The following is a 24,884-nucleotide window of genomic DNA, read 5'->3' as shown; positions in this document are numbered from 1 at the left end:
AGCCCATACTCTAACCAGAGTAGCCGTGCTTGTAAGTGTGGTCTTCCCCGTGCGTCAGCTGAAAGCGGGGGTGCTCAGTGGGGTCTCTCTACTCTGGCTGGCCGGATGCCCGTGACTCTCGGCACCAGACCCCCTCCAGCATCTCTGTGGAGCTCAGGCTCCTCCATAGCTTCTCAGTCAGCCTGATGGATTCTACGTTGTTCATAAGCAAGTTATTGTTTGGCCGAAGACTTCATGACTGTAAGGGTGAAGGCTGCCACATGCATGTCAGCTTCCTGTGGGTCCATCCAGAGCCCTGCACACAATGAGTTTCCAGGAAATGTTTATTGAATGGATACATTTGGTTTATATCAATCAGACACTCAGGACTGACCCAGTTATAATTAGCAAGTTTCTTCTCCACTGGCTTTAAACATCTCCTTCCATTTGTCCCTCCTTCCTCTCTTTCCTCACATTTCTTGAGTCCTGGAAAAAAAGTCTATACTGTGGAATGATTTTTGAGAGGACAGTATTCAAAATAAAAACAAAGAATAAGGTCATAAGGAATTATTTTTCTACTCAAAAGGACAAGTCAAAACACTAAGCAGTCTTATTGTGGGGACCACTGATGTTGAACGTTGGCTGCAGAATCTCTTCTTCTATGCCAACAAGGCCACGGGGTGGGGGGGGCAGCAGTACACTTCTGGGGTGATGGCGATATGCCCCCTGGGATCCTGCAGCCTTCTCTCTCCAGCACCTCCCCCACCCCCACAGTAACCTCCTGAGGTCAATGCTGGGTAGAGTGAGGCAGCCATCAGCAAGATAGAAAACTTCTGGAAGGCACCCAGGATGGACTTTAGAGGCAGAGGATGGAGACAGGGAAGAATACTGTGGTCATGAAGACCCTGATTATATCCCTGAGAAAACTGTGGCCGGAGAGGGGCAGAGATTGGCAAGACCCGCTGTGCGCTTGTATTATAGAGTGGACATAACCTGAAATTCTTTGGTCACATCACACAGCCACCCTGCTCTCTCAGACATTTCCTGGGAGCTGCTGGGCCCCTGTGTATTTTACAGGGGGTAGCTTTACCCCCTTTACAGCCATCAGTCTAAGACCTGGAACCTTGTGGGCTAATTCACTTTTTTTTAAATCTTTTTTTTTTAAAGATTTTATTTATTTATTTGAGAGAGAGAGACAGCCAGCGAGAGAGGGAACACAAGCAGGGGGAGTTGGAGAGGAAGAAGCAGGCTCCTAGCAGAGGAGCCTGATATGGGGCTCAATCCCAGAACGCCAGGATCACGCCCTGAGACAAAGGCAGACGCTTAACGACTGCGCCACCCAGGCGCCCCTGGGCTAATTCACTTTTAAAAGATCAGCCCAAATTGCTGAGAGGCGCTAGAGGGGTCTTGGGCAGGAAGAGCACTAGACCAGGAGTCCACAGCGCCTCCACCCTTCCCCCCACAATCAGTAGTGTCACACTGGGTAGATCACACTTTCCCTGAGCTGTTTCCTCCTCTGTAAAATCAAGACACCAGCCTCAGCCTCAATCCCTCCCTCCCTCACTTCCTTCCATCCTTCCTTCCTTTATTCAAGCACTAGCTGAACTTCTGCCAGATACCTGGCCCAGAAAGGAGTCAGGCACTCTCCTGGATAGTTTCTACACCCCTATCACTTTTGTTGGATCATTGTGGGGATCAAATGAGAAGGCAGATGTGATGGTGTCTGGAGAGCAGAGGTACTTTCCATGCACGAGGGATGATTGCTTTTTTTTAAAGCATTCCTATTTTAAAGGCAGGGCTTCCTTTAGCAGCATGTGGTATGAATAATGATTTCCAGTCCATGGGGGAGACCTAGAATGATCCTTCTGCGCTCTGTTCTTATGAAAGCTCAACAGCCCTACTGTGCTGTCTGGCCGGCTGTGAGCTGGCACAGATCCAGCCTGGCATCCTGGTGGATCAATGTGCCTGCCTCTACCGTCCAGTGCCCCTCTCCTGTCCCCAGGGAACACACAGCAGGTGAGCTGGAGGGTCCGGGCTCCCTTACGCCACTCACAGTGGTCCTCAGCCAACACCATTAGGAAGCTGGGGCACCTGGGTGGCTTAGGCAGTGAAGCATCTGTCTTTGGCTCAGGTCATGATCCTGAGGTCCTGAGATCAAGTCTCTCATCAGGCTCCCTGCTCAGAAGGGAGTCTGCTTCTCCTTCCGCCTCTCCCCCAGCTTGTGCTCTCTCCCTCTCAAATAAACAAGATCTTCAAAAAAAAAAAAAGTTTTTTAAAGGGAGTTAGTGTTGCACATGAATATTGTGGGACATTTACTTTAGAGTTCTTCCACAGATACCAGTGTGCTGCTGTAATGATTTTAAATTATCCCCTATTTAATGTGTTCCTACAATAAACATTTGCATAGAAAAGTTCCAATCTGATATGCTCCCCGTCCCCACAGCTGTTAGTCATGATCACTTCAATGTAACGCTGGCAGTAGGCACAAGGCTTCTGAGTTCTGGCGTGGGCCGGCATGTCCAGCCCCGGGTCTGGCACCGAGCTGCCCGACCATGAGTACATCTCTACCGGCTGTGTCAACTCATCCACTAAATGGAGAGACAAACCAGACCTGTGAGGCTTGCATATTTCCATAATTACACAGTTCTAATTGTAAAGGTTCTGACTTTTTCAGATACTTCAGGAGTTAGAGCTAACAAGACAGTATAACATCTAGGTCTCTTGCTAAGTCCCCCCACCACGATCCCCTGCAAATAAAAGCCAGACACATCCTTTCTTTTCAGAGATCTTGCTCAAGTGCTTTGCAAGTTGGAGAACCCATGAAATAACGGTACATCGTAGGGGATTCTATCTCCCAGGCTCGGTTTGTCTGTAAAATGGGTCAGCTGGATCACGGTACTGGCCTCCGACAGCTTTTGCTGACTTCCGTCAAAATGGGGAGAAGATATGAAATAACAATGTCATTCAACTTTTTTAAAGCTACATTTATTCTTTTTCTAAGTTCTGAAAAGATGCCTACAATCTCCAGTATCCAGGTGTCCTTTTTTTAAGTCAGGGCACTGGAAGAAAATTTGTTGTTGTTGCTGGGGTTTGTTTCTTGCTTTTGAGTATCTTGCGGGGGCAGCCCCTTGTCACTCATTACGGGTTTTAAATTTATTTTCCTGGTCCATAAAGGACAACCAACAGGAGCTGATAGAGTGTGGATTTCTCACTCAAGTCCACTGTTCTGTTGCCAAGAAGTCTGTGTGTTATCTGTTTCAGCAAATTAATTAAAGCCCTTGCACTATGATCTCAGTCCCTCAATCTTTCTCTCATCACTCAGACCCTCGCACCCACTCTTCATTCCAGCCGCCGCTCCTCCAAGGGACCAGATAAACTAATCCTGTCCGGCAACATCCCTCCCATTCCAGGCTAGGCTCCCCCTTTCTCTCTAAATTCAAGTGAAGACTTGCCTATTATCACAAAGCTCCTGAATTGCTCCACCCTGTTCCAGTCCCTGTAATCTAAGTGATTACAGCCTGATAACAGTAATGCGGGGGGGAAATGGGACCGGCTCTTGATAAAAAGCAAAATCGGTACTGAACATGCTTTCTCTTTTTCTCATCAGCAATGCCTTTCCCTACCCAAACCATTGTAACTACCTCCAAAAAGTGAATGAATCGGAACATTTAGGACTGAAAAAAGTCTTGGAGGCCAAGTGACATGCCCAAGGTTACAAAGCGGGTTCAGGGAAGAGCAGCGACCGGACCCAGCCAGCTATCTCTTCCTGCCAGTGTTGGTGACATTGGGCACGCCACTCTCCCATCACGTTTTCCAGGAGAACCTCCCACTGGTTTCAATGCACCAACTTAACCCCTACTGGGTGTTTTTAGAATCTAATCAGGTGACACATTTAGATAAAGAGTCCTCGTGGACACTGGCTACCGGGCAGAGCAGTTTCCTACAAATAGCCTCTTCCCAGAACTCATCAAAATTCTCGGAGCTAGCCATTTTTTTTAAGGATTTTATTTATTTGAGAGAGAGGCCAGAGAGGAAGAACATGAGCAGGGGAGGGGCAGAGGGAGTGGGACAGGAGAAGCAGACTCCCCACTGAGCAGGGGGCCTGACGCGGGACTCATCCCCAGGACCCTGGGATCATTACCTGAGCCAAAGGCAGACACTTACGTGACTGAGCCATCCAGGCGCCCCATGAGCTAACCATTTCTAAGGCAGATCCTTGGCTGGATCCTTGAAATCACAGCCCCCTCCACACACACACACTTTGCACCTGCAAACGGTCTGCCCTATGGATAGAATGGGCCTTTGAGATCTAATAATTTCAGAAAGCTCATTAATCCTTTGGAGCAGCCCAACACACTTATTTCAAACCCCAGTGCTCCGATGCAAGGACTTCTTAGCATGAACACCTTATTCCTTATTATGCTACGACTTCCACCACCAAATTGGACTTTATTTTCAGTATTTCAATTTAAGGTAAAGTGCAACTTTTGTTTAGACCATAAAATACCACAAAAAGTGGCCTTTAGAAATCAGCTGTACTGAGGGGCCTGGGCGGCTCAGTCGTTAGGTGTCTGCCTTTGGCTCAGGGTGTGATCCCAGCGGTCTGGGATGGAGCCCCACATCAGGCTCCTCCACTGGGAGCCTGCTTCTTCCTCTCCCACTCCCCCTGCTTGTGTTCCCTCTCTCGCTGGCTGTCTCTCTCTGTCAAATAAATAAATAAAATCTTTAAAAAAAAAATCAGCTTTACTGACGAGTTTTGTAACTCTTTCAAAGGAAAGACCTCAAAAATGCCGGATGGGCTGTCTCAGCAGCGTGAGTAGGTCTCCGCTGTCCTCCTCTTCACCGGCAGGGAGGTGGTCAGCGGCTGGTCAGACAACAATGAGATGCTGGAAGCACAGTGGCTGCCCACACAGCACAGGGACATCTCTGGAACACAGAGGAGCCCAGCACTGGGGTTGCTTATGACCCCTGCCTCCCCCAGTCACCGGTTTGGAGCTGCGCTGACTCGACAAGCTGTATTCACAATGTGCTCCTGGTCTACCTGAAAGTTCCGTGAACCGGACATTTAAACTAAATCCTAACAAGCTCACAAGAGACAGGGATTACTCAGCTCACCAACATCTGGTCCCTTTGTGCCTTGTTGGGAAGAGAAACCATAAAGGAAAATTGCTCCTCTCTTTCCATGGCTGCAAGATTGCTTCCCCTCCCCAGCGCTGTGGGTGGAAAGGTGGACATTGGATCACTTTGCAAACAACAAAAGCCGGGGGACGCGCTTGCCTGCGCATCCACATTCCCAGCAAAGGCTCCGACAGTGTGGAGGGTTCTCAGCAGATGAGGCCTCCGTAATGTCACCAGATGACTGAATTGGGCTGCTGCTTCTCAGCACACAGCCCCCTGAGCCCCATCTGTGAACAGTGAGGGTTGGCCTCTCAATGAGGAGAGGAAGCCTCAAACCCACTTTGCAGCACAGGAGAGTTCCCAATAATAAGTGCCGCCGGAATTTGACAAACACCACGTACCGGGCCCTGGGCTCGCTGTTCCGGGGGCGAGAGATAAGAGTGACCTGCAGCAGCCAGGAAAGCCTTCGCAAGTGAGCTGGGAACCAAGTCTTTGGAAAGTGGCTTTGCTTGGGAAGAAAGGCCGGAGGAAAGACCTGAGGCTAGGGGGAGCCTGCTGCTGCATTTCGGGGTCATTGAGGAGCAGGGGCCAGGGCAGGAGGGAGACACAGAAAGACGTAGAGGCCCGGGCACCTCAGTGGAGGGTGCGCACCCTGCGTTTACGTCCTGGGCCACCACTCCCTCTCACCTGTTTCCTCCTAGGAACGCACCCTGCCTCTCCTTTGCCCAACTGGCACCCATCCAATCTTCAAGACCAGGGTCATGCATCATTCTTCTGGAAGCCCTTGCTGGCCTCACTGCCAGCATCTGTACCCCAACTGCCCCTGTCCTGCATCCCCCCAGCCTTGGCACATTTGGGGACAAGGATTGGCTTGCTGGTCAACCTCCCCAGTAGGCAGTGAGCCTGTAGGTCTCTTCCTCAGTGCCTGGCTCCATGCCCAGCATTCAGTCAGCCTTCAAGTCACAATCTGCTGAATGCTGGAGGGATGGGGGAGTGCAATCTGCCCCCTAATGGGTACCTACAAGGATTAGAGGGAGCCCTCTTTGGCTGGCATGGCCACCAGAAAAGATTCCAACATCTCTGGGCTTATGCGCCTGCCAAGGCTCAATGGCTACTAAGGATCTCAGACGCCTCTCAGCACTGCAGTGTCCCCACATGAAGAACCAAAAACTCAGTTTCTCAGAGGCCGTCACAGGATTGCCAGACATTATTAAAACCTTTACCTTTGATCCAGAAATCCCATTCCTGGGAATCTGTCCCATACGAATGAAAGTACATGACAATGCATAGGTCATATAGGAGGATGTTTGTTCTAGCTTTTTTGTGGTGGTAAAACCCCGGAGACAATAAGAATGCTATTGAGGGGCACACACAGAGCAGTTGTGACGTACCCACACCACAGAATGCACCTGCTATTGGGAAGAGGACTGCCCACCTCCACGAAGTGACTGGGTATGATTTGCCTGATGTCTTGCCGAATGAGAGTAGAAGATGTTCTTCTCCCTTCCCTTGTCCTTCTCGTCCCTTCCTGAGCAACTCAGCCCTAAAGTCTTTGGTGGGGCTGAGCAGGGTAGGCAGCCACACATGGGATGTTGGGGCCTGGTTAGGGGGAGGAGAGCATCCTTGTAGGGTAAGTCAGATTCTGAACAGGGCAAGGAGGGCGTCCATGCACCGGGGACCCTAAGCGGAGAGAGGAGGGTGAAAACATAAGGGGGTGGCCCAATGGGAGGGTCAGAGCCTGAGGCAGTGAGACAAGCATCTGTTTACAGGGGCGGCCCTGGCAAGGTGTGTCAGCGACTCAGTGGAAAAGAGAGGCTCTATAGCAGGGGGAGCCTGGCCTGGGGTCTCAGAGCCCCCAGAAGGGTGAGGAGGTGCTCACGTGGAGGTGTCCCAGCGTACGGTAAGAGGGACTCTGGCCGGAGGAACAGCCCGGCGTGTGGGGGCTGGAGCCCCAGGGGGGAGGGGGCAGAGGCGTAATGTGGGGTGCAGGTGGTGAGTGAGGAGAGCATCCACGCTGGAGAGCATGCAAAGGCACAGTGGGACACTGGCTACATGCAAGGGGATCTGTCACACCAGCGGCCGTTTTGAGAATATTCCTTCCTGTAAGAGATGGGACTTACAGATAGGAATAGTCAAAAACTAGAATAAACCCGGAAGTGTTATTTATTTATTTATTTATTTATTTTTTATTATATCATGTTAGTCACCATACAGTACATCCTTAGTTTTTGATGTAAAGTTCCATGATTCATTGTTTGCGTATAACACCCAGTGCACCATGCAATACGTGCCCTCCTTAATACCCATCACCGGTCTATCCCATTCCCCCACCCCCCTCCCCTCTGAAGCCCTCAGTTTGTTTCCCAGAGTCCATAGTCTCTCATGCTTCATTCCCCCTTCTGCTTACCCTCCCTTTCTTCTCCTACTGATCTTCCTACTTCTTATGTTCCATAAATGAGTGAAACCATATGATAATTGTCTTTCTCTGCTTGACTTATTTCGCTTAGCATTATCTCCTCCAGTCCTGTCCATGTTGCAGCAAATGTTGAGAAATTGTTCTTTTTGATGGCTGAGTAATATTCCATTGTATATACGGACCACAGCTTCTTAATCCAGTCATCTGTTGAAGGGCATCTCGGGTCCTTCCACGATTTAGCTATTGTTGACAATGCTGCTATGAACACTGGGGTGCATAAGGCCCTTCTCTTCACTACGTCTACGTAAATCCAGCAGTTTTAAATTGGAAACAGAGGAATCAATGTGAGTGCATGGTTGTCAATATACATGACACATATAGATTCTAATGTGTGTATGTGTGGGTACATATGTGTGCACATCTATGTGAATGTGTGTGTGTGTGTGTACATCTATATATAATGTAACTCTACTGACTGGGGACAGCCACCCACCTATAGCAATGAGCATCTAGCACCCAGATCCTGGCTTTTATTTTTTAATTTATTTTTTGTTTAATTTAATTTAATTTAATTTAATTTGTTTGTTTGTTTGTTTTAGAGAGAGAGCACACAAGCCGGGAGGTGCAGAGGGAGAGAGATCATCTTAAACAGGCTCCAAGCCCAGTGCCTGGAGTCCAATGCGGGGCTCAGTCTTACAACCCTGACATCATGACCTGAGCTGAGGTCAAGAGTCGGACGCTTAACCGACTGAGCCATCCAGGCATCCCCAGATCTTGGCTTCTCACTACCATCTCTGCAGAAGGAAGTGAAGATCATTAGAGAAATGGTGGAGTCCACACTGGGGCAGGGAAAGTGCAAGATGGCCTGAAACATCTTGCATGAGAAAACAAGAAGGTATTCAAATAATGATAGGAAATGCCAAAAGAACACAGACAGGAACATCCAAACATATAACAATAGCTAACAGATTATAACCTATTAAATACAAAGGAAACGGAATCCCTGTGATATAAATAAATGAGTAAACTGAACATATGACAAGAAACAAGATATTTACATAGAGTCAAGATGCTTTCCCACAAACTATTAATTACACAGGGAAAAAGTGTGTGATTCAAAAGAAAAAAATACTGGCAGACACCATCTTGATCAAGCGATCAAAGCGAACGTCGTCAGTAACGGTAAGCGCACCTGTGCACCACAGACGGGGCTCGGCAAGAAGAGCCCGCATCATTTCTGTAATCCTCCTGCCAACGACACCCGCCCTGTTTGCAGGAAATACGCACCAAAGTCATCAGAGGTGATGAAGCATCACGTCTGCACCTTAGTCCGAAAGGATCAGGGCTTTAAAAAACCAACAGGCATTTTGTATTGTACTTGCAACTTCCGGTAAGTTTGAAATTACTTCAAAATATAAAAGATGTAAAGAGTAGTCCAAAGCAAAATGTTGAAAACTCGGTGAAATATGATCCTAATTGTGTAAAACAATGACCCGCCCTCACGTAATCTATCCAAGTACGTGTGTGTGCATATGTGGGTACATGTCTTGATAATACAGAGAAATACGGACTCCCGCGTGATGTTGTACACGACCTTGGGTAGACAGGAGCAGAGGGAGAAGGAATCAAGCATAAGAAGAATTTTAAAAAGACTGCATTAAAAATTTAAAATGTGCCGTGTAAGCCATCACTATCTTGCACTTAATGTAAAATAATGCGTGTGTATTGGTCTGCCAAAATAAAACACCACAGACTGGGTGGCTTGAAAACGGACTTATTTCCTCATAGTTCTGAAGTCAGAAGTCCAAGATCAGGGTGTCAGCAGGGCTGGTTTCATTCAAAGGGCTCTCCTGGTCTTGCAAACGGCCGCCTTCTCTGTGTCCTCCCTCACGTGGTCCTTCCGCACACGCGTGCGCATCCCCACAGACTCTGTATGTGTCCAAATTTCCTCCTTATAAAAACAACTGCCCTGACAGCCTCTCTCTAACTTAATTTCTTCTTTAAAGGCTCTGTTTCCAAATACAATCACATGCTGAGGTACCAGGGGTTTGCACTTCCACAGACAAAATTGGGAAGGACCGGACCCAGCCCAAATCAGTACAAATATGTGTGAGTGTGTGTGCACACGCTCTTGCACAAAAGCCTTGACCCTGATCAACCCATGTGTTCCCAGTCCAAGCAAGCATCCATTATGACTTGTTCTGGACTTCTTGGTGAAAAAGATTTGGTGACTTTTGCTCTTTAAAAAAATTTTTTATAGGGTTGTATGTTTCCTGAGTTTTCTTAATTCCATTTGAAAGCAACAGCGACTCTTGCTTCATTTTAGGAAAATCTAGACTAAGTAAATGATGAGGGTTAAGGTAGTCCTCTGTGACAACAGGGTGTTTATGAAACTACAGCCGAGTCCTCTTCTGTTCAGGGTGGAATGGTGGGCGATCACAATCCAGCCGCTCAATAATGATGCAGCTTGTCCTGAAGTTGTACCTTTGCTCCTACTATGTCTCTGTCCTGTATGTCCCTCTGTGATATCTTCAAGACAACTTCATGGCCCCATCCCTACTTAGATTTCTTTCCTCTGTACTTTTTGGTTTCGCCTAGTTCAGTTCCATGCCTTTGGAACTATCTTCTCCCAAAATGAAGTCCTACATACACGCATGCTGAATCAACAGTCCAACACAACCCAAAGAAAGAAAATACACAGTTTCCAAAGCCTGATTTATTGAAAACCAAAAAACATCTGCATTTTCGTTGGCATGCTCAGTGTGGATTTGGTGGTATGGCGTCTCAATTCGCTGTCTTATTATAACCGCAGAGACGTGGGAAGTGTTTTGCTTGCCCTAGAAATGTCTCCAATAAGCCTTCAGATCTCCCATTTTCCCTCTGCCAGTCTCTCCAATGGGATGGGCAACCCACAAAGTAGACAGAAATACACTCCCCTGCATAGTTCTGCTAAGCAGACCAAGTTGTACCAGGTACACGTTGTTTCATTCCTCAAACCAGTGCAGACGTGTTTCAAGGGCACGTGGCAGCAGGAACGGATGGATTCTGGGCACTTAGCCTCTGGTGGAGCGCAGAGCGCTGGTCCTGGTCTAGCGGCACTCTGTTGTTCCCTCACTGGATGACCTCACCTGTCCAGCTCCTCGCCTGTGTCATGGACAAGGGCACTCCTGCTTACGTCTTCACCGGACAACCAGCTGGGTTGTGGATCGCACACAAAGGCCCCTGTCTGCTCTGATGGCAGAGTCCCATGCCAACAGGAGGTGAGAGGCGCCCTAGTGTGGAGGGAAGGTGGGCGCTGGCTTGGGGGCGGGGATCTGGGCGCAAGTCTCTCCCTCGGCACTTTCCTCGGAACCTCAGACTACTCCCTGGGTAAACAATATATGAGAGCCACCCTCATGGCTGTCGGTTCCACAGCTGGACTCTCCAGGGGACATCAGACAGCATCTTCCCAGGACACTTTACAAGCTTGTTTGGCCATCTTGCCAGGGACACTGCTCTGGGAGGTGATATCAGGGGAGCAGAGCCCCCAGCTCCTGGGAGCTTTGGATCCTGGTTTTTTGAAACCAGATCTCACTCAGCCTCCCAGCTCCTCCCGGAGGGTCTTCCTCCCTGGAAAGTGCATCCCTGAGCGGCCTCTTGCTGCGCTGCTCACTCCGCAGCCATCCTCTGTTTGCTCCCCGTCAGGTCCTCGAGGGCTCTGCGAACACCACAAGGTGGAGTCAATGGCTCAGCCTCCCTCAGAAAGAGGAGAGCTTTGGAGCTCTGCCCCTGATCAGAGTGCAATCTCCCTGCCCAGTGTGGTCACCTCACTCAAGCACCCTGAAGAAAGTGGGGTGGCAGGGAGCTCCGCCCTGTTCGCCCAGCAGCCCAGACCGCATTGGTGAAGCCCCTCCCAGTCCCCATCAGCTCACAGTGGACAGGGAATGTGCCCTATGTTTCTTCTACTGTTCTCTTCATTCATTCATTCATTCCTTTACTGAAACCAACGCTCTTCCAGGCACAGGGCTCCGGACCCAGCACACACGCGAACGGCATCGTCCTCGGCCGCTCTCGCACAGCTCATGATCTCGGGAGAGGTGACAGAGGAGGCAGGGACATTCAACAAACACTACTGGGAATATACACCGAAACCCAGTGCCCACGCTTCAGATGCTCCTCCCCGCTGATGTGGAAGATTAACTTGTTCATCAAAAATATTTTGCGGTACAGGCTACGGAATAATCCGATCTAATGGACCCACATGAGGACACAATTCTTGATTCTGAGCCCTTGAGGCCAGGTCTCTGATGATCCACGAAACAAGTGCTCATGTTTAAAGATCGTAAGTAAGAAGGGCTGAGTACCGGTTGAGACTAATCACCACACTTTGGGTTCTTTGTTTTCATTGGAAAACACTTTTTTTCCTGCTTAAAAATTGAAGAGAGTGAGAGCACAGATGGCCATGGACCTGTACCTTTAAGGGGAGTCTGTGTGCCAAACGCCTAAGGAATGACTCCGTCACCAGGACACTGACCCCATCTTAGAGTGACAACGGCTTGCTCCGCCACCCCAAGAAAAAAGTAGAAAGGCTGCTGGTGAGAGTGTGCGTCTCAGGCTTCCTCCTGGCTCTGCCCCCCTCAGCTACGCCAGAAACCGCCTCTCCCGGCAAGTCTTCCTGAATCATCCTGCCTTACATAACCCACTTGGGAGCCCCTTGGCACATATGCATATGGCTTGTCTACGCTTTTACGGAGGTCCACCAGCCAGCAAGATAATCAGTCTTCCCTCTAAACCCTTAAACCGAAGGTTTACCCAACTGGTGTGTGCTCTTTTGGGGGGAAGTTTGAGGTAGCCTGGCAGAATAGAGGTTATACATACAGGCTCTGTAGGCTCGTAAAATACCATATTTAAATCATAATCTCATCCTGTAGTTAGAAAAATAATTTGTCACTAATGCTTTCAGTACTATTTGCTCATTATACACTTCCAGGGGCATCACTGTGATGTTAGCACTGTGACAGCAAATGTTGGTGAATTTGAACTAACCTATTTCTGCCTGAACCTACCACTCAGACCTGTGTTTGTGGAGGACCTACTGTTTACAGAACTCTTACCCACACATTTTTGCAATAAATGTCTCCACAGCATTATGTGTATAGGATACAATTATTTCCATTTTATAGAAGAGGAAACAGACGTCCAGGGTGTTCCAGATCACAGGGGTGATAAGAGCACAGATTTCAGCCCCTGTGTTCTGATAGATCGCACTAGTTTTCACCCGTTATAACCTCCCCACATGACATGCACACACAAGGGCCATTATACTCATTGATAACCTACTCCCTTCAAGCTGTACGTGTTTCACGTCTAACTCAGTGCTCGACACTTACAGGTGAAAGTAATAAAGTCTGTGGAGTTGAATGTGGATCTCTCCCTACTTCCTGCCCACACTTAGGAAATGATTTCCCCGATGCCTATGACCGGGTCTTCTGCAACCTCTGTAACTCCAAGTCTTGGGCACATGATAAGTTCACTCTGTGTCTGTGGAATAAGTTAATGGATGTTTTCTATGAAGCTAGAGAACCCGTGCCCGTCCCCTTTTTTGTGAACTTTGGAGGTTATGCTGCAAAAATGAGTTGTCCTCAGCAACCATGGGGAAACCTGGCTGAACCTGACCTTTGGGGTCCAGCTCATTTCTCCCCACCAAGGGAATTTTTTTTCAGAGGGCTTTCAAGCCACAACAGGAGCAAAGATGATGTGAGGACAAGATTACTGTGAGAAAAGTCTTTCTTATCTGTCTCCAATCTCTGAGCTTGAAGGGAGTAGGTTATCAAAGCTGGCTCCCTCCAGCGGGCTCTGAATCGCCCCAGCCTTCAGGGCATGTGCAGGTAGAGCTCCTTCAAGCCTTTTTCGTGGTTTTAAGGATACAAGTTCCCATCGAGATCTATTCTTGTGCACTTGCCCTGAGTTTCAGGCACCGCACCCCTCCCAAACCCCCAGACAAACATGACTGTAGAGCACAGAGTTTCTATTTGAAGGTCCACAGTTTGTTTGTATTGGCCATTACAGACACTCCCTAGATATGGCCCAAGCAATAGGATTTCCCATGGCATGCTGTGTACTAAGAAAACAGCCTAGAAAAACAGCTTGTGGCAGCTAGTGGAACCTTCCCTTCTGCCTCTGCTCTGAAATAAAGTGCGTCATTCTGAGACAAAAGGGGGCTCTGCTGAAATCACTTAAGGAGAAAAATACAGGTAACATTAAAAGTGTAACTGTACTAGAATGTACTGGAACTGTGATGATTGCTCATTATAAGGTGGTCGCTAATGTTTCTTTCTCCAACACGCCCCTCCAGCATCTGATATTACAACAGCTACGCATCAGTGACTCTGTTTCATTCTCTGAAAATGAAAGAGTTAGATTTGTTAGACTTAAAGTTCTACTCATTCCTGAGGAATTGCAGGATTTTATAGCAAAATGCATCACAGAGTGAGCGTGTTTCAGAAGTTTGCTGTCAGTGCTCTGCCCCCCAGCTCAGCATTTCATAGAGTTTCTTAGTGTCACTACCCAGAATCTAAATCAAGAGAATATTAAGAGTTTCAAGTTGCCTGTTGATTAAAGAAAACACCATGCAGAACCTACTGAAAACTATAGGAAATGATTAAAGTGACCTGATGGAAAACATACAGACATCAACATCTTTCCAGCAAATCAACCAGCAAAAATCAATTTAAAACCCAAAGTTCCCAGCTGCATTATCAATAATAACAAAACAATGTGGGGGGAAAGCTGATAAGAAATGCACAGGAAATATACACAGATCTCGGTTAATATAAAGATATTTTTAGATATTTACATAACTGAGTTGCACAAATTTCTGAATGGGAAGTTTGAGAAGATTAAAGTATTGTAAGAATGTTCTTGTCCTGAAGAGATAAGATGTTCTATTTAATCCCAAAGAAAATATTAACAGTGGGTTCCTTTTCAAACCTGAAAAAGCTAAACATAAATTATATCTGGAAAATAAATTGAGGGAATGAGAATATAACAGATCTTAGTATATCTAAGAAGTCTATATTTTACAAAAATGACTTCACAAATCAAAGGAGATGAGTATTTTTAAAGTAATGGTGCTGGGAAAATTTCCTGACATTTTGGAAAAGAAAATATTATTTTCTCATCACACACCCCTAATAAATGAATGTCAAGGCACAAAAACAATGGAAGAAATAAAATAAAAATATCTATTTAAATTTTAATCATCTTTGTAAGTTAAAAATTCTTAAAATAAAAGGCCAAAAATAAGCTGAGAAAAAATCATTGGCATAAATCTGCAACTTCCTAAAATGTACTGGCTTTGCCTTGCTCTCCATTCCTGCAGAGAAGAGACTATTTCTGTGTTGGTATGGGCTGTCCTGCTCCTATTTCTGCTTTCAAGATCTCTGTGCCCACGTACCCCTTGGAGACATAGGAACACCTTGCATGGGAATCCCACCATTTAAATATGAACTATTTACTTACTGAATATCTATGTAAAATATCTAGACATTTCCATGCCTGAGGATTTTATCACACTATGTATATTTTGAGAAGTTGTATTACTTTAAGCTTAGATTTTTAAAACTAGAAATGTGCTCTGGCCACTTTAGGAGAAGTCAATTCATAAAATTCTCAAGAGAACAAAAATTGAAATTTTAAAGAGTGAACTTAACTAAATTTCAAGTGGGTAGTTAATAGGAACAAATTTCATTTCTCAATTTCATTGAGAAGAGAATAATTCTCTTCATGGGAAAAGAGGTTTCTGAATGCAAATCAGAGACAGGCAGATACACAAGGGCAGGAAGTCTCTAAGGTATTCAGTACCTGGCAGGTGTGATTTACCTAGTGGACAAACCCCATGAATCATTCATCTGCTCGGTTCCAGTAAAAAACTAGGATCAATCTTGCTTAAGAAAATATCTAATAAAATCTTTAAAGAAAAAAAAAAGAAAAAGAAAATATCTAATAAATACAGGTACAATGTAAAAATCATAGCCCCCACACGCGTACATGTTTGTTAGGAGGAAACAAAAACTGGTTCATTAGCATCTCCTGCTTCTGACAAAGACGAAGTAACAGAGACCAGATTGCCTCCTGAAACAATCAAATGAAATATATCAAGCAGCAGTTTTCAAGGCACTGGACATCAGACAATGAAGGAGAGTGATCCTGAGAGATGGGAAATAGAAAAGGCGAGTCCTGTGATCACCCCAGCTCACTGCCATGAGAATCTGCAGGCCACAGTGCAGGGATGGTGAGTCCAGGTGGTGCCTGGTGGACTCCCTGGGTAAACACAGCTCTACTGACTAAACAGAGCTGAAAGTGTAAGAGACCAAGGTGTCTTGAGTTTGCAGAATAAAGTGCCAGAGAGGAGAGGAGAGAGCTGCACGGAGAGAGAATTCCTGAGATCTGTGGGAAGAACCCCTCAAGAATGCAGCAGAGTATTGATAGACTCATGCACACGGGGAAACTCTGAGATGGGAAAAAGTACTGCCTGAGAGAGTTCGAGGGAAGATTGCCAAGTACTCACCCAGGGCCAGAAAAAGTGCCTGTCCCCAAGCAAGCCTGGAAGCCTCATAATTAATGGTTATTAGATGGGCTACTCAGAGTAGTTTTTTATTGGTAGCGTGGAATAATTAGCCTAAGACTGAATGCTGCTCTGTTCCAACTAAATTCTTAAAAGCAAGATTGAAAAAGATCAAACTTTTTCCAAGTGATTTAACTGCATCCCAAAACAAAGCTTAAGAATGTTTATAGATAGACAAAGATACTCAGCACCAAAGTAAAATTCACCAAGCAGGCAAAGAAACAGGAAGCTATCTATAATGAGGAGAAAAGCCAACCAGTCCAAACCAACCAAGAACAGGTTAAATGTTAGAATTGACAGACAAGGACAAGAAACAGTTATTATAACTACATAACTGCATTCTAGATGTTCAAGACGTAAAGTAGACCTAAATCAAAATTCTAGAGATGAAAACTACAAATTATTAAATGAAAAAATACTGGATGTGATTAACAGCTGATTAGATGTTGCAAAAGAAAAAGATAAGCAACTTTGAAAACATAGCAATAGACACTATCTAAAATAAAATACAAAGAAAAAAAGAGCTTTAAAAAATTATAAAATCAGTGAACTATGGACAATTTCAAATAACCTAATATACACATATTTAGAGTTCCTAAAGAAAAGGAGAGAGGAGGACAACAGAAAAACTATTTCAAAGAGTAACAGATGAAAATTTTCCTAATTTGGTGACAAGTATAAATTCACAGATTCAAGATGCTTATCAATCCTAAGAAGGAGAAAAATTTAAAGATCATACAAAGTCACTTCATATTCAAATTGCAAAAACCACTGATACAATCGGAAGAGCAGCCAAAGGAAAAAAACACAATGGATATGCAGAAGCAAAGATGAGGATGACAGCAGATTTCTTTTTGGAAACAACGTAAACAAGAAGATAGTGGAACAATATCTTCAGAGTACTAAAAGAAAAAAAACAAAACAAAACAAGAACAAAAAACTTAATCTAAAACTCTACACCCAGTACTTTTCAAAAATGAAGGCAAAATAAAAACCAAATTCTAAACGAGTTGAAAGAATTTCTCACCAGCAGCTCCACATTATAAGAAATGTTAAAGGAAGCCCTTCAGGCTAAAGGAAAGTGAAACAAAAAGAAAATATAGATTCATACCAGTATTTTTTTTCAAGCTTGGCACTGGTGACATTTGCGGCTGGATAATTCTTTATCCAGACTTTGCTGAATGTCCCCAGTGGGGAAAATTACACCCAATTGAGAATCACTTCCAGTTGAGAACCACTGATTTACACACAAAAAAATGAGAGGCACCATAAATGCTATTACATTGGTAAATACATCATATTTTTTCTTATTATCTACATCTGTTTAAGAGATAGCTAAGTTTGGGAGGTCCCTGGCTGGCTCAGTCAGAAGAGCATGAGACTCTTGATCTTGGGGTCATGAGTTTAAACCCCATGTTGGGCATAGAGATTACTTAAAATGAAAAGAATCGTTCTAAAAGACAGCTAACTTTTTAGGCAAAAATAATTTAAATTTTAAGTTTGCAACTTTTAAAACAAAAAAAAATTTTTTTAAACATTTTAACAGCAACAACAACAAAAAAAGATTGTGGATTTTATGTTTGTGGGGTTTAAGTGAAAATGTATGTCAACAATACCATGAAAGCAGGAAGAGGAAAATAGAGTTCTGTATATACTACTATATATAATTGCTTATATGGAAGTCACATAATATCTCTTGAAGTATGCGTGTGGTAAACTCCAAAGCAACCATTAATATAGCAAAACAAAAAGTTTTAGCTAGGAAGTCAACAAAACAGATCAAATTGAAAAATAATAATCCAAAAGAAGAAAGAACATAGGAAAAAAGAACAAAAAGATGAGATAAATAGCAAGATGATAGACTTAAATCTAGCTATGAAGTAATCACATTAAATGTAAACGATCTAAAGAGCTCAGTTAAAAGAGTTTTAAAAGGTACATACTGTCAGAGTACACAGACAAAGCAACATCCAGCTAAATGCTCTTACAAGAAATACACTTTATATATTAAGAAACAGTAGGTGAAAAGAAAAGGGATGGAAAGGGGTATGACTTGCTAACACTAGTCAAAAGAAAGCTAGAGTGGATACTAACATCAAACACAGTAAATTTATGTAGAGCAAATAATATTGGCAGAGATTAAAAGGTTATTTCAATAGGATAAAGGATTAATTTATCAAGAGGATATAACAATCTTAAACGTTTCTAGACCTGACAACAGAACTTCAAAAAGCATGAAGCAAAACCCAGTAGATGTAGGAGAAATGGACAAATCTATCATTATAATCAGAGATTTAAATACCACTCTCTCAATTATTGATTAAACAAGCAGTCAAAAAGTAAAAAATATATGAGACAAGAAAACTCTAACAACAATGTTGCCCTAATTGCCATTTATTGAATAACCAACAATAGTGAAATACACATTCCTGTCAAGTGTATATCAAACATTTACCAAGACAGTCATTTTCTGGGCCATAAAATATGTCTCAACACATTTAAAATGATTCAAATCACACAAAGTATGTTCTTTGACCACAATGAAATTAAATTGGAAATCAATAACAGAAAGATCACTGAAAAATCCTCAAATATTTGGAAATTAAATAGGATTATTCCCGAATAACCCATGAATCAGTAAAGAAATTGAAAGGAAAATTAGAAACTATTTTGAACTTCATGAAAATGAAAACATCACAGACCAAATTCTGTGGAATAACACCAAAACTATACTTAGAAGGAAATGTATAACACTAAATGCCTATATTTGAAAGGACTAAAGGTCTCAAGTCAATAACTTCAGTTCTCATCCTAAGAAACTAGGAAAAACAGAGCAGACTAAACCCAAAGTAAGCCCAAGAAAAGAAATACTACAAAACAGAACAAAAATCAATGAAATAGAAAACAGTAAAAATAACAGAGATGTCCAATATGGTCATCACTAATCACATATCTGTATAACTTTCACTTTAAATTAGTTAAAATTAAGTAAAATTTAAAGTGCAGTACCTCAATTGCACTGGTCACACTTCAAAGCTCGATAGCCGCCGGTGGCCACTTGCTAGCATCCTGGACAGTGAACACACAGGACACTTCAGTCATTGCAAAAATTTCCATGGGGCAGAGACCAGCTGTCCCATATGTTTAAGGGACCTCAGTGACATCTGATCAGGTGACTCATCATCACAATGGACATGCAGGGAGAATTCCAGAGTGTCAAAGAGATTACCAGTCAGGGCCTCATTGTCCTCACCCTACGTTCACAGAAATCAGGGCAAGGGTCCTGGTTGTGAGTCTCCAGAAAATACATCATTTTGCTGAAATGTTTACATTTTCTAAATCTTGGTTCACAATGAAGTTTTTATTACAAAAATTTTCATGTTGCAACACTATTAACATATCTATATACCCATATACATATGGAAAGGCTCTGTTGTGCGGAACTGGGAGCAACAGAGCCGGCTCTTCATGAAATGTGCGATGTGACCCTGAGTGGACATAAAATAAAACAGCTAAATTACAATCTTAGGAACTGGAGAGTCTGAACTAACCACATTTTCAGAAGCCAAGTAAGTGGCTTTAACTACTGGCCAGAATCTTAGGAGGAAGCACACGGCTCTGTGAGCTAAGACACTCGACTCTCAAAAGCAGTGAGAAACCACAGTTCCAGACAGTTGAGAGGAAACACAGCCCCCAGGAACTGAGAGCCTTACCCAAGCTCATAAAAACTGTCAGAGCGTGACTGGGATCCAGATCTGTAGACTCAGTTAGCGATCTTTCTGCTCTCCCACGGTGCCCCATCAGAGACGGTGCTATGCATGAAGAGGCCAGGAGATAGGCCTTGCCTACCCGGACTTAAACACAGCACGATTCTGGGAACAGCAGCGAAGATTAGTGATTCAGAGGAAAGAGATCGGTGCTCTGGAGGGCCTCTGGATATGCTGACCATGCAGCATTGACCTGACTGTGTTTCCACCCCCAGACTTCAGTTTGACTGTGGATATTTCTGGGTTCTGCACAAAGCCAGCACAGAATTCATCGTCTGGTACAATGAGGACATCTCACAATATGGAAACACAGTTCCTCTTACCGACGAGCAGAGTTGCAGTGTAAGCAGGTAAGGGTGCTGAGCCCCGGATGGCGTCAGCAGCATTCCTGAGCTGTCTCCCGGAGCTGCGGGCCATTTCAGCGAAGGGCAAGAAGCACCTGCCGCGGCCACTGGCACTGGCTGTCAGTGAGCATTTGCCCTGTCAGCCAGATACTCAGCAGTGCTGAGGGAAGTTGTCAATTTTGTCACTGGCACACTGACATAAATCGGAGCACAGCTAGAACGTCACTGCTGGTCTTTTCCAGCCACAAGCCTCCAGAGTCGATGACAACAGCTCTGCCGTGTCAGAGTCCAAGCCAGGCCTGCCAAGTGACCCTGAGCAACCTATGAGTGAGCTGCTCACTAACCAGGGAGGGCTGGTTCACAGAGGTATGATGTCTAAGGATAAGGAAGAACATCCTGGAGTCTGCTTTCATTCACCCTTTGCCGTCTCCTTTCCTTATTTGTCAACATGGTGACTAAGAGGCAAATGACAGGACCATAGGGTTTCAAAATGTGAATTTGGGTTTTGTTTTTCTTTTTCCCCAGGCATCTGAATGTGGAAGACTAGAAGGAAAGACCTCAAGTAAAACTGGATATTTTCATGAAGCGAACTCTAACTTTACATTTACTACAACCAGTTATCAGATAAACAAAAGCTGTGTGTGGATTTATTTATTATTTGGCAAGTATATGGTCACCCCATCATCAGTCCCACAGAAAATGATCACGTACACAAAAATCCTCTGAGACAGGCTCAGGACATTTGTTTTTTCACAAGTAAAGGAGGAGGGAAGAGATACTTTCCCACAAAGAAAATGTGGACTTGGAAGGAACATCCTGGTTACTTAGAATCAACTCAAAGAGTATCACTGAAATTTCACAAAAATCCTGGTTCTTAAGTGAATTGGAGACAACTCACATAGTACAAACTTGCCAAGCCCGAGTTTTTCAATAGAAGTGGCATTATTTTAAGGGTCTGAACCCAGGGCTCTGATATAGACAGGATGGCTTGCTTAACAAAATATTAGACAGCAGCTCTTCTAGCAATTTCTGTACAAAGAGCCTGAGGAGAAGCAGTGGAAGACTAGGGTGGCTCTCCCAGGGTCTGTTTCCAACTAGCTGCAAAATCTGCTTGTCACGTACCCTCTCTGGGCCCCCATTTCTCATCTCTGAAAGAATTGGCAGTCTAGGGACATCTGGAGACATACAGCAATGTCTGGAACATTTTGTCATGACTTAGGATGGGGGTGGCTCTAAGAGCATCAAGTGGGTAAGAGACCAGGGATGCTGCTAGATTGAGAAACCCTGATTTCAACCAGATTGGACTAGGTTTTCAACAAAGTAATATCCAGGGCAAACATCCTATGGTTCTAGAGATATATTTCTTCCATTCCAGATTCCTTATTTTTAAATTGTCCCAAATTATTTATCTTCAATATAAATGATAAATTTCGCATATGACCAAAAATGTGTGCATAATAGGTGCTTTTGCAATGTTTAACAACGGCAACAACAACAGAATAAAGCTTCCCAGTCATTGGGAACATCCTCCTAATAAATCTTTAAAATGACAGTTGGCAATGATTCAAAGTCTTCCAGGATACAATCTCTATCCCAGCAGTAAAATTAATCTTTTGGGAAGTTACCTTAATAGTCGTTGGGATGATGCTTGCCAAATAAATGATTCATCAAATAATATCTTTGGTGCTGAAAGAAACAGGAAGTTTGTGAACATCCAGACTGTGGGATTGAGGGAGGGAGGCCTTCCGTCTCTGATTGTGGGTGTTGGGCCCACACACAGAAACTAAAATAAAATAAAGCCAAAAATGTTTTCCCCACCAAATGTCCTACACGTTCACCTTTTCCAATAGAGGCTTTGCTTAGAAGAATATGCATTTCTTTGCTGACCGCCACTGTTCCCCTAAAGCCCGAGTCAGATGTCCCCCTCCCAGGTGCACCCCAGGATATTTGCAGCATTAGACTTCTTGCATTTATTATAAATGTTTCATTTGTCTGTCTGACTCTCTGGACTCCATTTGCCCCGAGGAAGAAGCCTGTGCTTTGTTATTTCTCATCCTCTGCACCTAGCGACAGCAGATACACACCAGACACATCATAAATATTAGTTGACAGTGGTCACTATGGCAGACTTAGAGGATCTCACTGCTCCTCGCACAGAGAAATGTCAGATAGAATCATTGGATAGAGAGCCAAGCTCAAAAGCAAGGAAAGGATATCCCTAGAGGCCTGAGTCATAGAAGGAATTCGAAATCAAAGAGGAAGCTCTTGAGTTTCAACATGAGTTGAGCCCATGGGATGCCATAAACCCCTTGGTGCCTGGAATTTACTGCCTAAGGAGGAACACAAGTCATAGATTTAAGCTCTGTATGTGATGAACAGCTGAAACTGAGTTCCCAAAATAAAGCTAAAGATGGGACATAACTCACCCCCAGAAACACAAAAATAAGGGAAAATATTTTCAAATGAGTATCCCTTTAAATTTTGAATATGTGAATATATATACGTAGTCAAATATATAATGCAAGAATGCAAAATTACATTAAAAAGAACAAGGAGATTGAAAAGGTACCAAACAGAAATTCAGCCATTAAATAAAATTCCATACACCTGTTAAACTGCAGAATAAACATAGCAGAAGAGGAAATTAATCAGAGGAAAACATATCTGAGAACATAACAGACTTTAATACAGAGAAATAAGAAGATGGAAAAAATAAACAAAAAGTTTTTAAAAATGAAGGAAAGAATGAAAAACTCTAATTATTTATGAAAAGACTCTAGTTGAGAAATGGAAAGGAAATAATATTTGAAGGGGAAAAAAAGAAGCAACATTTGAAGGGCAAAAGGGTAGAGAATTTTCTGAAATAAGGACCCCTCCCAGACTTCTCCCCTCACATTGATAGGGCTGTTTTTCTTCAGTGAAACATGAAAATTTGATTGCTGATTGCATTATTACAATCTCAGAGACCTAAAGTCTGGGAGAGACTAGAAGAAAGTTGCTTCCATGCAAATTCTCTCTGCTCTGAGGTCTGTATTTTTCTTGATGCTTTTTCTGAGGCGGTCTGAAGACCACACCCCCAAACATGACACCATATGTTATTTTCTGTGACCACACCCCCATCACATTGTTCTGTCTCCCCAGCCAATGCTGGTTTGATTTCTTTGCAAAGAATAGCTAAAGCTTATTCTAACAAATGTTTGTGAGAGAGTAAGCAAATGGACAGACTCTGACTGCAGCCACCAGTCTAGGAAGCCCAATAACAACCTGTAGTAATCAAACTAAATGGCCAGGACCTGAGTAATAGATAATTGACAGCTTTCCTAAAGTTTGTCTCTCCTTCCAGTGTAGGAGCAGCCCAGAAAAGCCAAATATGTACCCCTGAGCCATCACCTGTATGCTCTGCTCCGAGTTAGCTGCCTCCAGCTCCCCGGTGCCCACAGCCTTCAGTAGTGCATGCCGGAAGCCATTCCCTTCCCCAAGAAGACTTCCCATCCAGCCTGCCTTTGAACCAAATCACAAGTGATGGTGGCTGACTCCCTTGCTACAGCAAGTGCTGAAAAAATAGCCTTTGCTTCTTCGCATTTGGGTGGTTTCTGTTCATTTTCAAGCTTGTTAATTTTAGCTTTTAGAACAAATTAATTCTTTAAAGAATGAATTATTTTATCCATTAATATGAAGGAAAGAGGTACATTAATTTTTTTTTTAAATCTCAATTATATATGTCACATTGTGCTCCTTCTTGCTTGCTTTCAGTAAATGAATTGGGCTTGCTGGTCCCCTAATTTATTTCCAATCCTATGAAAACTATGACCTTAGGCTCTCTGTTCTTTCTATTCCTGAATCAAAGAAACCTAAACTCTGAGACCGGATCTTGAGGGAATCTCAAATATAAACAAAACACTTCAATCAATTGCCATCGTCTCTCCTTTCAACTGGAAGTCCACAGATCTTTCCTAGCCTTCTACTTGAAGTTGTCTTTCTTAAAAAAACAAAAAAACAAAACAAAAAAACCCGAAGTTTCTGGAGGAAGTAATTATATCGGTGATATGCTTGATAATTTTTTCTCTTAATTAGTAGGGTGATAATCCAAGGAAATGAAGAGGGTGTGAGTAGCTGTTGATTTAGGAACCATACACCTTGCCCAAACCAGCTTGGCTCTACCTATGTTAAAGTGGAAGTTTGAGAGAAAAAGGGAAATATTTAGATATATTTGTGCTGTGCTGATAGGTCTATAGCATAATAAGCGTTATGAGGCTCTCTATCTGTGCATGACATTAAAGACTGGATTTATCACTAGCAAATCACAAAGTCCTTCAATTATGGCATTTACAGGATCCCCAGAGATTTGGTTCATTCCCTTCTATTTATGGATAAGGAAATTGAGACTCATTAAAGTAACTGGGTGAGTTATAGCCCATCTGAGACAAAGTACAGATTCTTTTCTTGTCCAGTACATGTTCCACTGTACCACAAAATGCTCACTGGGCTCCTTTTGGCACCAAAGCTGGGTACTGACTTTCACATCCCTAATTTGGACATCAGAAAATCATTTCTATCACTTCAAAACCCAGTGGAATTTGATTCTATTGCCCAAGCTTTATAATGAATTACTCTGATACCTGATTTAAATTTTTTCCCAAATGACCATTCAGACT

General features: G+C 43.8%; 1 protein-coding gene across 1 annotated transcript in view; it reads right to left on the bottom strand.

Moving 5' to 3' along the window:
* Window positions 1-20,302, bottom strand: part of SLC22A3 (solute carrier family 22 member 3) — a 131,758-nt gene extending 111,456 nt beyond the window's left edge. The window contains exons 1-2 of the mRNA XM_034670796.1: window positions 20,209-20,302; window positions 2,370-2,567 (exon numbers count right to left, since the gene is read on the bottom strand). Coding sequence (XP_034526687.1) covers window positions 2,370-2,567; window positions 20,209-20,302 — 292 coding nt within the window. The remainder of the gene's footprint in view (window positions 1-2,369; window positions 2,568-20,208) is intronic.
* Between the last annotated feature and the right edge of the window lie 4,582 nt (window positions 20,303-24,884).

The sequence above is a fragment of the Ailuropoda melanoleuca genome, chromosome 10 (genome assembly GCF_002007445.2).
Source record: "Ailuropoda melanoleuca isolate Jingjing chromosome 10, ASM200744v2, whole genome shotgun sequence".
In the NCBI taxonomy this organism is placed as follows: domain Eukaryota; kingdom Metazoa; phylum Chordata; class Mammalia; order Carnivora; family Ursidae; genus Ailuropoda; species Ailuropoda melanoleuca.
This window is presented reverse-complemented; position numbering and strand designations above follow the sequence as displayed.